Source organism: Crassostrea angulata, chromosome 2, assembly GCF_025612915.1.
Source record: "Crassostrea angulata isolate pt1a10 chromosome 2, ASM2561291v2, whole genome shotgun sequence".
NCBI classification, from domain to species: domain Eukaryota; kingdom Metazoa; phylum Mollusca; class Bivalvia; order Ostreida; family Ostreidae; genus Magallana; species Magallana angulata.
The window spans coordinates 10,090,990-10,106,508 of NC_069112.1; the positions used below are offsets into that span (position 1 = coordinate 10,090,990).

Genomic DNA, 15,519 nt, shown 5'->3' on the forward strand with positions numbered 1-15,519 from the left:
TTTTTTGGTGGAAAAATCAGTTTAGAAGCCTCAATTGAAGTTAAATTCAATTATTGTCGTCCTGTACAAAAATTGATCTGCTATATACACCTTAGAAGATCATTCTTTTTTCTGACAAAATTTAATGATTTTTCCGAATTTTATTTATCATAAAAGTTTAAATTATATGCAGACTTTTCATACTATTAGGTTTTTGCAGCCAAATCAAATTCTAAAATACAGCTCATATTGTTTTAAATTACAATTAACATACGGTTGGCATCTAAAATCTAAATTAGTAAACAACTTATATATATATGTATAACACCTTTTGAAGAATTATTGCAGATTCCCGAGAAGTACACTAAAAACTGAGCCAAATTAAATCTGAGAGCATCTTAATCATCGTATTTTGCGAAGAAAAGAAGAAGAAATAATTGTGTTATTTCATGGCTCAGCTACATATTGTATAAAAGTATCAAAATGAAAAGTCATTATCCTTATTTACGCGAATGTAGAAAAAAATCAAAAGAACTAAATATTCACCTCAACTCGTATATCACGTGCAGCTGAATATAACGTTTTGTTTTTACAGACTGTCGAGCAATCAAAGAGCTAGTTATAATTATATGACAAAGTGAAAAGTCAAAAGCAAATACAACAAAAAACCATGATTCAAACAAGAAGTATGTTTATCTTTAAATTGACGCCTGAGCATATCTTCAAATACAAGTATAAAAATATCGGTAAAGGTGTTTCACAGTCAAATGTTTGAAAAACTACAAATTACAATAGGTTGTTTTTAAGAACACTAAGTAATCGCTGTAAGAGTACTCTTCTGTACAACTTGTACCTTACATTTTCTTCTATAGTGTAAATGACTTTTCAAAGCAAAGATGGTCACATAATCTTGTCTATTTCTACTTTTTCGATAATCTGGTAGACATTTTCATTTACCTTGTTGACGATTTACAAACACATCCAAAGTATAGCACATTATGCAGTTTCATTTTAATCATGTCATTTTAGTAATAACCTGAATAATAAAACAATCTTAATACAGCATATAAATTGCATAACAAGCACTTATAATCAATAATATCAAGTCAGTTTGGTGTCCATCTACACAAGAGATGCAGCTTCCGTCTGTTTTATCACATACCTCTCTCAAACAGTTACCGCTACATTTGAACTGGCAGTTGTGTCCGTATGTCCCATTGTTGCAAGCTGATATTAAATATAAACATTATCAGATAAACTACTATTATTGAGTAAGTATAAATATTGGAAAAAAACAGAAGACTTCGATGACTGTTTACGTCACATGGGAGCAATTTTATTATCTTAAAATAGCATTTCTTACCTCTACATAGTGGAGGCTGAAAACCAGCGGCACATCCTTCAAGACAAGTCCCGGTAACATGATGGCATATAGTATCTTTTAAACAGTTTCCGCAAGTTTTAGAGCAGTTTAGTCCATATGATCCATTCTGACATGCTAAGTATGAATATAGCAAACTTTAAGTGCGTATACCTAAATTAAATAAGTTAAATGCACTTAGAGAGATATGGACGGATGGATGGATGGATGGATGGATGAATGGATAGATAGATAGATAGATAGATAGATAGATAGATAGATAGATAGATAGATAGATAGATAGATAGATAGATAGATAGATAGATAGATAGATAGATAGATAGATAGATGAACGCTTTTATTGCAGAAATATCCTCTGTAATCTCAGACAGCCCTCGAAAAAAGTTTCATCGCTTGTGTGGCAGTCATTGTTCATACAATATGGTTGCACTGTTTTGTACAAATATGTCCATGCCTAGCGTGTTAACGTTTTGAATAAATTACAATCAACTTATGGTTAAGAACTTCATTCTTATATCAGTTGCTAGATAAGTACCTATACTACATGCATGACTTAGATATATCTGATATTATATTTAGAAATTTATATACTAGTTATACTGCAGTTAGTCTTACGTTGACATAATGGAGGTTGGTATCCATTGTTTGAACAGCCTAGAGCGTCACATTCTCCGTTTTCTATTCCACAAGTAGTGTTGTTACTACAACGGTCACATTTCTTGGAGCAGTTCTCGCCATAATATCCTACGTTACACCCTAGATCAAAAATACAGAACACAGTGTTCAAAGTATATAAAGAACAGATATTCTTTAACTATATTTTCATTCATGAAACAAAAGGACTAGTTGCACATTCATTCAACGGATTTTTTTGGCGTCAGTAAATCAGACCATTAATGCCTTGTTTAAATCGTCCCAGTAGTTCCCTGTTAATATGGTTTCCCATTTCACACTCTCACGAGAACAAGATTAAAGACTGTACATGCATTGTAGATATACTGCTGACACAACGTAAAATCCATTACATAAGACTTTCGGAGTTATCGCACTTTCGAGTGAGGTCACAATGGATTTCTTGCACATTGATCCGACAAAACTTTTTGGTGTCAGTAAATTTCGACCCACAATGCAATTCATCAATGTCGGTCGATCTCACTAGACAGATCACCGTCTCGCGAGACAAAGTAAAACTTTTGAGAAATAGATAAGTTGTGTAATTTCAAGAACATCATACTTTTTTAGTAAACAAAACAGTATATTTCGCGTAGTTTTTTTTTCAGGGTGTTTTCAAAGAGACAGACGACATTTGACCGACGTGAACTTTGACGTCAAAATAAGGGGAAATCACTCTAAGTAGTTACTAGTATTGTAAATCTGCTGAAATATAAATACCAAAATCTTCTCAAAATGTTGCAGAGCTAGCGAATGGGGACATTTCTTCAGAGATAGAAAACAGTTGTAACTTAAATTGCTCTCATTTGTATGAATGCTCACAATTATTTTATTCACTATATTTACCGTTATTTCCAGGAACTGTTTTTTAAAGGGGCGTGGCAGCATCATTCAAATAATCTTCAAAAGCAAAGAGAAATTCTCGAAATCAGGAAAATTCTAATCCGGACGAGGAATGGAGAGTGCGTAGTATGCATATAGCTCTTTAGCTGCTCAATGGTATCTTTATTTTCACTTCCATTTATTACATACTCCCGGAAGGGGGGGGGGTCCATTTTCCTTATATGATCAGCACCTTTTTCATACGTTTTAACGAGGGGGCCCTATGATAAGTCATTTTTTTATATCTTAGTTTAAGAAAAATGTATGCTGCAAGAAAAGAGGAAATAAACTGCAAACAACATTATGTTAAAATCTTTATTTTTCAACAACATTGTATCTGCGATAAATTTTATTTATAAATAAATTAAAAAAAAATTGAATCATGAATAACGAAAATTTACTAGAAAAAAATGGGTATGTTTATATTTTATTTTGCATTCAAATTCATTTACGTTACGTTGCTACTTTTTTTTTATTGACTTATCATAGTTCATTATTTTTTCACATGCTGCGCTCGCCCCAACGGTCGCAACGTAAAACATATTAATGCTAAGCTTATGTCTTTTTGCTAGTGACTTAAAAATACCAATTGAACTTCTATTGTGATCATACATGCATATATCACAAATCTTTTTTTTTAGCAGAAAAATATTTGAAATACCTTCTTAAAGCAAACGATATCATTAACATCAGCATGTAATGGAAAATCGATACATACCGAAAACCTGAACTTCACAGATAGCAAGAATGGGACAAGTGTCAATGTAATATGAAATCTTGTTCTGATAAATCCAGATGTAACGAGCTGTTGTCTCACAGTCCTCCTCTATAATGGTGGGTAGTGTGACGATTCCTGGATCTGTGTAACACGAGGACTCTGGAGGTGGTACATTGGTATCATTGGACACACGGAGAGAGTAGCCACGGAGTCGTATTGTGTTGTAGTAAGCTGATTCCCCTATGTAATGATTTTATGAAAAGAATTTAAGTTTTATGATTTTTTTAAGGACGCTCCTGGGTAAATATTCAAGTCATGAACATTTTAATTAAATCTGTTTATAATTACGTCACAAAAGAAAACCATAAGACATGATAAATTTTTTCTTTAAGTAAATTATATTTCCTCGAAATACGATTACATATATCAGTATATGATAATGACCACTATGCAGTAAATTTTATGAGGTAAGTAATTATGTAAATAAGTATGAAGGTAATTTTTGATATATATTTAACACGTAGAATGTTTGAAATAGTTTATTATGTTATTTTCAACTTATTGAATAAAAAAATATATATATTTAAACACGTAATCAAGTTTGGTCATTATTATTAGAATAATTACATTTCTAAATTACAGTTTAATATATGGTCAATATTATTACTTATATTTCATCATTATCTGAATAAATACTACAACATAATACTTACTGTCCCCTCTGTACCAGAACTTGACTGATTTGACACTGTAGACTGTACCAAGGTCAATACGTAGCCACGCCTCTGTAATACTACTCCGATAACCGGTGTGAGAACAACTTGTGACATTCTGGTCGGTATTACCGTCCACAGTCCGTGATGCCACGTAACTTGGGAAGGTTGTACTACTAACAGCGATTGTGTTGGAATTGACAAGTTGGTCTAAGAAAAGATTGTCATTAAATAAAGGTCATATAACATTTAATTTTATATTTACTTGGTATATTGTATTGTCTTAATCATGTTATTATCATCTAAATTTAATCAATCCTCTTGCACTAGTAAATTGGATACTGTTAATCTGGGCTTTTAAGATATCTTTTATGAAGGGGGTGTTAATTTTGATTTTTTTTTTCTGATTTTATCTTGTAGTCATGAACTTAACTTTTGCACTATTATTTTTTTTAACCAAACCAAAAACCCAAATCTTCATGGTTGGTGAATGAATAAAAAAAGATTGAAACATGAGTATCATGTTAGGAATCTGTTGACAGTGTAAATTAGGGTAAATTAGGGAAATATCAAAGAAAATATATTCAAAGATTAAGATTTCCAGGATTTCGGAAAGTAACCTTTTTTGGTGGGGGGGGGGTGCTTGTCAAGATTTTTTTTTGATAAGTCTACCCCCCCCCCACTTTCAAAAACGATGCTACGTGCCTGTATACTTATTAAAATATCATCGGGGATAATAAGGTGTTTCTTCATATCCGGCGACAATAAGACTAAAATGCTCAAGATGGTAAAAATGCACTTTATTTTATAAATAACTTTAGGTCGGTATGGGCGATTTCTGGGAATCCAAAAACTACACCCGAACAATCCGAAGCCTAATTCTTGACAAATGGTATTAATGAACAAATGATCGATATAAATAAGAATAGCAAACAATAGTTATTAGCAATATAGGCATGAGTGGCAGATGACACGGAGTAAAACTTTAACTTGACTGATTCAATTATATCAAGTCCACAAAGTAAAGAGTTAATTTAAGTTACTCACTGTACGTCACAGTCCTGGAAACAAATAGAGATAAAAGGAATACATTGAGTATTGCGGCCATTTTCATCCCCTGTTACATGACTTCACACACAGTGGCATTGCATCTCCATTGTAAGCAGACTGTGCAGTATTCTAAAAATAGAACTAAAAATTGCATAATAGCCACAGCAGCCGATATTCCAGGCAGTGTGTCTTGCTATTTTTGTTTTGATCAGTAATTAAATGATCAATATTTTTTTTACTTTAATAACTGATATTCATGATTAAAAAAATAACTATTAAATCATAGATATATGTGTTTGTTTGAAATGTTATATCGAATTGCCAGGGTGAACTCCTTGATAGCTAATGTGATTCTTGTTTTCCTTCATATTTGTAATTTAAGGGGGATCAGAACGTTGCAGTGTGAATTTATTTGTCGATGAATTTATTTTTATGGGGGGTTTTTAAAAAATATTTACAGTAAGATGTCCACTACAACATATCTTGTTCTCATGACTACTTGCCTACCTTGCAAGAAAGATATATTGATAGGACTTACCCCCCCCCCCTTTTTTTTTTTGGCTATATGAATTTTTTAAGGCTTTCAATTTTCTGCAATAATTGTTTATTTGATGGAACTTATTTTTAAATTACATTCATTACTTTTGAGAAAAGAAAAATTTGACTTAAAAAAAAAAAAAAATTGGCTCTTTTACAAAGCAATATCTTAATTTAATCAATATTTTGCTGAAATCAGCCCTTCAATTTTCTTAAGTTTCTGATTCTTAATTTTAAAAAAATGTGATAGCACATAAAAATTTGTCAACGTGCTTTATTACTTATAAAATTGTCAAGGATACTCCCTTGACATTTAAAAGAGATGCAACAATAGGAATCAATACTAACCCTTATTTTGGAATTATGACCTTTTTGTGACAAATTCTGTTTTGCACTATCAAAAAAGTAATGCAACATTTAGATTTATCAATTAACATGAACCGATAATTATCAGATTATATATATCTGATTATATTAACAGTATATGATATTATACATTTACGTTATCTAGAATTAAAATGTTCAATGTCCCCCAGCTCATATTGTGACGATGACTATTTTAGAGCTGTTAAGTAAAGGGAAAAGATCTATTAAATCCTGTATGATGTTCTAATGTTTATATAACATCATACCATCATACAATCAAATCAATTGTGACGTCATACGAGAGTAAGCACATCAAAGCATCATTGCAATGATAGTCAAGTGATCAGTGTCCAGTTCTCCTTTAATCTTCAACAAAATTCATTTTAAATCAATTTTTGGTACTAGATAGAATTTTGTGAATCTCATATACTAGAAATACAAAAATCAGTCATTTTATAAGGTGTCAAATTGAATTTTGTTTATAATCATAAAATTGTATGAATAAAAATTAAATAAAGACTCTATTCATTATTAAATGGCTTGAAAGTAGCATAAAATTGACTTAACGATAGTCTTAAAGCTGCTTAAAGCCACCTTTAAGCCATCTTTACGCTTTCTTTAAGCCCCCTTTAAGTCCCCCTTAAAGCATCATATATAGCTTAAATGTGGCTTATATATCGTACTTAAGCTACCTTTAAGCACCTTTATGCAATTTTAAGAAGAGCTTAACGATGGTCATTAATCCTATGTGAGCCATACACTGTATGCATATGAAAACCTGCATGACACAGTCTTAATAAATGAGAGTTACATCTGAACAGTATGATAAATATCAAAAAGAATTAAAATGTATAATGTGGCAATTAACATGGTTTTTTTATTTATAATATATATCAAAAGGTTTATAATTATATGTTCGTGTTGCTTTTTTATCTCTAATATTATGATAAACGATATCTCAATATAGCCATCAATAGTTGAAACAAATAGTTTGTCTTCATTAAGAAAAACTGAGTGGTCATGAATTAAAAAAACCCATATTTTTCAGATGGAATAAATTAAACGGGGAGTAACTGGATGGTTTATGTCAAAGATATAACATTTTTCATCATGCAATTTCTTTAATTAATCATTAGTTAATACTTCCATTAGGATTCACAACCTCATCAAATTTAAATAAGAATGAACTTTCAAATGTTGCCCAGTGTTTAGTTTTTGTTTCTGTAAACTAGTGCAAAACACGGTCACTTATCTAAATTTGTTTCAATTACATCTTATAAGATCCCCGTTAAAGTGGACACTGAGTGTTCAACGTGCGCAGTACTTTACCCACTCTACATCTTAAACGACATAGTGCTGTTATAGACGTGGGCGACAAAATGAATGGTAACAATGTCAGTAATTGCATTCTCTTTTAAGATAACTGTAAAATACAACAAAATAGCATGCATCATTTTAAAAGTATGCAATACTTTAACACTGTATATCCTGAAAGACATGACGCTGTTAAAAATGTGGACGATAGAATGAAGTATAAAAATGTAGGTAAATACATGACTTTTTCAGATAACTCAAAAAAAATAAAGCATGCTTTACGATACATCATATCACAGTTACATGGTAGACAAATTGTGTGGATTATAGTGTCATTTTCCTAACACACAGGAGCATATATTCTAATCAAAGAAATTAAAACACCAGGGAGTATTTTATAGCTGAGTCGTTTGATTTTTTATTCTTATAAATAAGATAAATGCGAAGAATGACAAAATCTATCAAGCCGTGATACCAAACCATGCGAGGTATCGAATTGTGTGTGTTCAAGACCATCCTAATCAGCAGCTCCTAATAACAAATAAGTTCCTTAAGAAATCCTTTACATTTTAACGAAGAATGTTATATGGAAAATGGTCACTCATTTTAATCTGCGTAATAAGTTGATTTCAGAGGTGAATATGAAATGCAAGGGCTCTGAAATACATATTTTGGAGATATATTGAGTAGCAATAAATGCATTGATTCGTTTTCACTACTTGATCTGCCATTATAATGAATTAAATTCTATTAAATCATAACATGTCATATCCTGCATTAACAGACGCGTAAACAGACACAAAAATTATTAACTAATGTAATAAATTTAGTATGAAAGATATAAACCGGTCAAATTTTACTGTCATTTAGCAACTGAACAACAACTTCAGAGAGTTCGCTTAGTATTCCTTGCAGTCTTAGTAAAACGTTCTTTCTAACACGTAGAACCTCTGTCTCTGCCTCCAGCCTCTTGATTTCTTTTTCTGTTTTCTGATTTTCTAGCATCATTCTTTCCATCTTCAGATGATCTATATCCATTTCCTTCTTTAAATCTGTTGGTGACTGGCGAATATCTACAATTAACATCATTTATATGTTAAGCATTAAAAATATTCTATATTAAAAATAAAAGCAATGCATACTTAAATGCTAATTATCCGTTGAACAATGCAGTAAATTCAAACATACAAATTAGATCAGATGAAAAAGTTTTCAACATTAATCCTAGTGATAAATAGCAGATTGGTTTGGTTGTGTGCTTTACTTGAATAACTTACTATGACAGGTGACAAGTCTGCATATACATCATTTACAATTAAAATATACTTTAAACAGTGTTATAACATGAGGATAAATTGCGTTGATACAGAGTAACTAGATGATATCTACTGTATATATAAGAACAGAAAAGAATTATAATCTCTGTTGTTTTTTTAACTCAATGATCTACCTCTGTCACATTTAGATCCCTGGAATCCATCGACACAGGACCTACAACTTCCGTTTGCTTTATCACACGCCTCTCCATTTACACAGTTTCCGCTGCATGTGTACTGACAATTCTGACCATATCTGCCGTCGCTGCAGGCTAGAATTAAATATATTAAATCGCGTATAAATGACAATAAAATTTGCGTTTCTTACCTAAGTTCAAACATTGTAGTTGTGTATGGCAGGAAATAATCCACAAATAAAGAGTATAGTCCATAGTCTAGTATTTGTTATTTTCTTGTATGTCAACAACACAAGTTGAATTTGTCCGCCATGTTTTCTGACCATGATCGGTTTTATTTTGGGACAGCCAATGAGAATTTAGGAGGGAATTCTGAATTGAATATAAACATTCCTCAATTTAGACCAGAAAACGGGTATATATGATTTTTTGTTATGTACCCTTTTCGTAATTGATGTTTTAGAGTGGAACGATAAAACATTGCTTATTTTCAATAGGATTAGCGTTATCAAGTCAGTCAAAACTCTAAAGCTTAAATCTCATAAACCGCACGAAAACTGTCATGGCTGTTATAGAAGACGACTGAAAAACATGTTTGTCTGTTCTATTTGGTTTTGAATTATATACGGTTATTTTGTTGAATTGAAAATAATTTTATCTGAAGAAAGTTTAACATAAATACGATCTGTCCCCGCTACTAAGCAATATTTATATTTAATATAAATGTACTCTGATCAATGAAAAAAAAATTATCATAATTCAAACAAGTTTGGTTATTTTAAGCGTTTAATTATGCACAAGTTTCGGCATTGTTTTTGTAAAAAAAATCACCCAAAAATTTAACTGAATTATCATAAAAAGCACACATGTGTTTTAGAGATTGATAGTAAAAAAACGTACGTGTTTTACATTCATGGTTCCAATAACCGGGATCACATCCCTCCAGACATGTCCCGTTACCATGGTAACAGTCTGAGTTGTTGTAACAATGTCCACATATTTCTCTGCAGTTTGGTCCGTATTTACCAATAGGACAAGCTGAAAATCATTTATATATAAATGGTATGATGTCAGAGTAGATGGAGTAATGGATGCATAAATGGATGGACGGACGGAGCGACCGACCGGCAGATAGGCAGACAGTGTACATGTGTATACATTAAGACATTTGTAAACTAATAAACAATAAATGGTCTTAGGAATGTGTGCTCTTTCTTCAGTGGGCCTTACTTTGGTTGCAGAAACTCCCGATGTATCCACTCTTACAGCCGTCTAAGCAGGTGCCCGTTTTTCTGTCACAGTCAACGAACCTACAGTATCGGCTACAGTTCCTTTCACAATGAAGACCGTACATCCCAAGAATACAACCTGTTAATACAATTATTGTTTATGTAGTCCTTACAAAATAAAAGATGTCTTTATAAGTCTGTCGTATACCCAGGTATTTTATTTGTTTATCTTTGTGACTTTGACTTAATGTATAGGAAATGCTGTGTTTTCCATGGAAATTATATAAATAATATTTAGATTTTATTTCATATATACTTTGACCAAATTTTTAACAAGCACTACAAATAAAACAAAATGTCTTGCTTATCAAAACTCGTTTCAAAAGCAATCTAGTTTATTTTCCTTAAGTTGTTTATCATCTTACCTTTACATAGAGGAGGCTGATACCCAGAATAAGCACAGCCAAGGATATCACATTCCCCATACTGTTTTTCACAAGAAGTACTGTTTTACAATGGTCGCATTTCTTGGAGCAGTCCTCACCATAATATCCAGTATAACATTCTAGGATAAATAACTTGTGAAAATATCAACTAATGTCGGTTATCTGATATAAACTGAAAATAGATATTTTGTCGAAGCGTGTCAGTATAGTTATGTAGGTGGGTACCTCTACCTTGATATAAGTTATAAATATCGCGGAAAGGGCTGAAACATAGTGTCTTAAGGTTCAGGTTTACCTTTACAAAGCGGAGGCTGGTATACAGGGCTAGCACAACCATTATCATCACATTTTCCATTCTGTATCCCACAGGTAGCGTTGTTCCTACAGTGGTCACATTTCTTTGAGCAGTCCTCTCCATAAATTCCAGTCTCACATCCTGAAAAATTCATCTCTTAAAGCAATTTGGTTTGTAATTAACTCGTTGTTTCATTACTGTAAAGTAAAATTAAAACCAAAAGTTGTCATTTGATTAATATATAACCGCATGTAATTATACTACAGAAATCCAAAAGTGTGTAATAAAATTTATCTATGATTAGTTTTACCTGTTTAAGGATATACATGAATCCAAGAATCCACATCACCGACCTATTTTTTGTTACTTCACTTGTTTATACTAACATTTATGAGCTATAATTTAACTAAGTATTATTATATAGCTATACATTAGCATGTTATAGAAAATCGTTACATACCGAAAACCTGAACTTCACAGATAGCAAGAATAGGACAAATGTCAATGTAATATGAAATCTTGTTCTGATAAATCCAGATGTAACGAGCTGTTGTCTCACAGTCCTCCTCTATAATGGTGGGTAGTGTGACGATTCCTGGATCTGTGTAACACGAGGACTCTGGAGGTGGTACATTGGTATCATTGGACACACGGAGAGAGTAGCCACGGAGTCGTATTGTGTTGTAGTAAGCTGATTCCCCTATGTAATGATTTTATGAAAAGAATTTAAGTTTTATGATTTTTTTAAGGACGCTCCTGGGTAAATATTCAAGTCATGAACATTTTAATTAAATCTGTTTATAATTACGTCACAAAAGAAAACCATAAGACATGATAAATTTTTTCTTTAAGTAAATTATATTTCCTCGAAATACGATTACATATATCAGTATATGATAATGACCACTATGCAGTAAATTTTATGAGGTAAGTAATTATGTAAATAAGTATGAAGGTAATTTTTGATATATATTTAACACGTAGAATGTTTGAAATAGTTTATTATGTTATTTTCAACTTATTTGAATAAAAAAATATATATTCAAACACGTAATCAAGTTTGGTCATTATTATTAAAATATTCACACTAAATTACAGTTTAATATATGGTCATTAAAACAAATATTATTACTTATATTTCATCATTATCTGAATAAATACTACAACATAATACTTACTGTCCCCTCTGTACCAGAACCTGACTGATTTGACACTGTAGACTGTACCAAGGTCAATACGTAACCACGCCTCTGTGATATAACTCCTTGCATCGGTATGAGAACAACTTGTGACATTCTGGTCGGTATTACCGTCCACAGTCCGTGATGCCACGTAACTTAAGAAGGTTGAACTGCTAACAGCGATTGTGTTGGAATTGACAAGTTGGGCTAGGAAAAGATTGTCATTAAATTAACGTCATATAACATTAAATTTTATATTTACTTAGTATATTGTATTGTCTTAATCATGGTATTATCATCTAATATTTAATCAATCCTCTTGCATTAGTAGATTTGGATACTGTTAATCTGGGCTTTTAAGATATTCTTTATGAAGGGGGTGTTAATTTTGATGGGTTTTTTTTTTGGGGGGGGGGGGGGGGATTGTATCTTGTAGTCGGGTACTTAACTTTTGCAATATTATTTTTTTTAGCCAAACGAAAAACCCAAAACTTCAGGGTTGGTGAATGAATAAAAAAAGATTGAAACATGAGTATCATGTTAGGAATCTGTTGAAATATAACAATGGTTATAACTTTGTACATTTAACAATCATAGGATTATTTTTTACATCTACCAATTTTAATGGTGTGCTTGTTTTCCATATAAAAACAATCAAAGGCCTCACTAGTTTTGTAAGATCTAGTTAACCTTTTTCTGCCGATAGAAAACAAATAAATACCAGTTTAAAATTTTATCCAAATAATGAGCGACTCGACAATTTTTAGGTTAGTCTTATAATACCAGGCACGTAGCATCAGGGGGTGGGGCGGGGGGCAGCCCCCACCCCCATCCCGGATTAAGATTTCCAGGATTTCGGAAAGTAACTTTTGGGGGAGGGGGGGGGGGCTTGTCCACATTTTTGTGGATATGTCTACCCCCCCCCCCTCCCCCATTTTAAAAAACGATGCTACGTGCCTGTATTCTTATTACAAATGCTGTTCAAACTTTCATCGGGGTTAATAAGGTGTTTCTTTATATCAGGCGACAATAAGACTAAAATGCTCAAGATGGTAAAAATGCATTTTATTTCAACTTTAGGTCGGTATGGGCGATTTCTGGGAATGCAAAAACTACACCCGAATAATTCGAAGCCTAATTCTTGACTAATGATAATAATGAACAAATGATCGATATAAATAAGAATAGCAAACAATAGTTATTAGCAATATAGGCATGAGTGACAGATGACACGGAGTAAAACTTTTACTTGACTTATTCAATTATATCAAGTCCACAGAGTAAAGAGTTAATTTAAATTACTCACTGTACGTCACAGTCTTGGAAACAAATAGAGATAAAAGGAATACATTGAGTATTGCCGCCATTTTCATCCCATGTTACATGACTTCACACACAGTGGCATTGCATCTCCAGTGTAAGCGGACTGTGCAGTATTCTAAAAATAGAACTTAGAATTGCATAATCGCCGCGGCAGCCGATATTTCAGGCAGTGTGTCGTGCATTTTTAGCTCACCTGAGCTGAAAGCTCAAGTGAGCTATTCTGATCACTTTTTGTCCGTCGTCCGTCCGTCCGTCCGTCCGTCTGTCTGTCTGTCCGTCTGTCTGTCTGTCTGTCCGTCTGTAAACTTTTTACATTTTGAACTTCTTCTCTAAAACCGCTTATCCAATTTCAACCAAATTTGGCACAAAGCATCCTTATGGGAGGGCGAATATAAATTGCAGAAATAAAAGTCCGATCTGTATTCAAAGCGGAAAAAACCTTGAAACTGTAGAAAAAGGGGGGTGCATTTTAAAAAATCTTCTTCTCAAGAACTACTGATTCCAATTCAACGTAGTTTAGCATAAATTATCCTTATGGGAAGGAAAATATAAATTGCAAAAATTAAGGTCTAATTCTGTTTCAAATCTGAGTTATTACGAAAATAATAATAAAGGAAAGGCGTGTTTCAATCAGTTTAATAGCTTCGGATTCGGCATCCGGTAAAATGGGTAGACAAGACTTGGCCTGGGCAAAACAAAAGATTGGCAGTTATTAATCTGCCAATCTCATTAAAATTTCAGGATATTTGATGGACCAGTATATTTGTATTTGCTGTAAATATTGCTGCAAAATAATGCGTATTTGGAATTGACGATTGCCGATCTGCCCCAGCTTTTATTTTGCCACGGCCCGGGTTTGCGTACCCATTTTACCATGACTCGTATTCCATACATCTGAAACGAGGTTCTTTGTTTAAAGCAGCCATGACATTATACGAAAAAGGGTCGATCTGACTATGATGAATTTGCTTGTTGTGCAACAGTTCGCGAATGAAGGGAAATTTTTGAAACATGCAAAATATATTGGTGCCGATTTTGTGAAGTAAATTGAGGCTAAATATTTCAATGCGTTGACAGTTTTCACACATGACGTTGGTGTTAGCTTGTTCTGATTTTCGTTTCGTTTTCATTATTTATGCTTTGTAACCTGGGAACTATCGTCTGTATTTCGTGATTTTAACGTATCAAATCAAACAGAGACTTCGGTAAATCAAACAGTTAACTGTTGACCTGCGCAAATTAAGCAAAATCTGATGTATCAAAAAAGTACTGAAATACAATTCATTCTATCGGTAATTCGGCATTATATTTTGCGTAATAGTATATTAATGCAATAGGTTTTGTTGAGATGCTCGGCATTTTCTCGAGTTTATTCAGTTTAAATAGAGTTTGATATCGCTGTCGGAAATATGTAGGTATATACATGTACATGTATATATATATATGATTCATTTCGAAAAAATAAATTGTGTTCTTTATTTGTTATAGTGCATGTTTCTTGTGTTTTAATTGTTTACAATTTCTATTTACTAACCATATTTGAGTGTTAAGCTTCGAATTATAAGCAAGATACAGAGATTTGCTCACAATTCTATGTTTGTACACAGATCTTAAAAACTAAAGATTAAAAAACTAAAAAAAATTTCAATATTAATTAAGAACATTTTCAAAGTCTCTTCTTCCAGAAACCAACTTTAACAACTTATTGTATTGTAAACTTAACCTTTTTTAGCTCACCTGAGCCAAAGTCTTCTCAAAAACTCTTAGGCCAGGAAAGCTCAAATTTGAGTGGAAGCATCCTCAGATAGTGTAGATTCAAGTTTGTTCAAATCATTGTCCCCGGGGGTAGGGTGAGGCCACAATAGGGGGATCATGTTTTACATAAGAATATATAGAGAAAATTTTTAAAAATCTTCTCAAAAACTATTAGGCCAGAAAAACTCAAATTCAAATGGAAGCATCCTCAGGTAGTGTAGATTC

The 15,519-nt window shown here is 32.5% G+C and overlaps 1 protein-coding gene and 1 pseudogene across 1 annotated transcript; both read right to left on the reverse strand.

Moving 5' to 3' along the window:
• Positions 1 to 994: 994 nt before the first annotated feature.
• Positions 995 to 5,495, reverse strand: LOC128173882 (uncharacterized). Its single transcript, XM_052839559.1, has 6 exons — positions 5,393 to 5,495; positions 4,346 to 4,555; positions 3,633 to 3,872; positions 1,976 to 2,116; positions 1,142 to 1,206; positions 995 to 1,015 (listed from the first exon to the last, which is right to left on the reverse strand). Exons 1-6 carry the CDS (start codon positions 5,457 to 5,459, stop codon positions 995 to 997), a joined length of 744 nt encoding a protein of 247 aa, XP_052695519.1. The 5' UTR covers positions 5,460 to 5,495.
• Positions 5,496 to 7,867: 2,372 nt separating this feature from the next.
• On the reverse strand, positions 7,868 to 13,619 carry LOC128173037 (multiple epidermal growth factor-like domains protein 10; annotated as a pseudogene).
• Positions 13,620 to 15,519: the final 1,900 nt, after the last annotated feature.

Excerpts from the sequence above, each read along its gene's own strand:
- LOC128173882 (XM_052839559.1), bottom strand. The coding sequence starts at position 5,459 with ATGAAAATGGCCGCAATACTCAATGTATTCCTTTTATCTCTATTTGTT. Across the intron at positions 3,873-4,345 it reads GTTCTGGTACAGAGGGGACA|GGGAATCAGCTTACTACAAC; the intron begins GTAAGTATTATG and ends ATCATTACATAG. Across the intron at positions 2,117-3,632 it reads CTGTGAAGTTCAGGTTTTCG|GGTGTAACGTAGGATATTAT; the intron begins GTATGTATCGAT and ends TTTTTGATCTAG.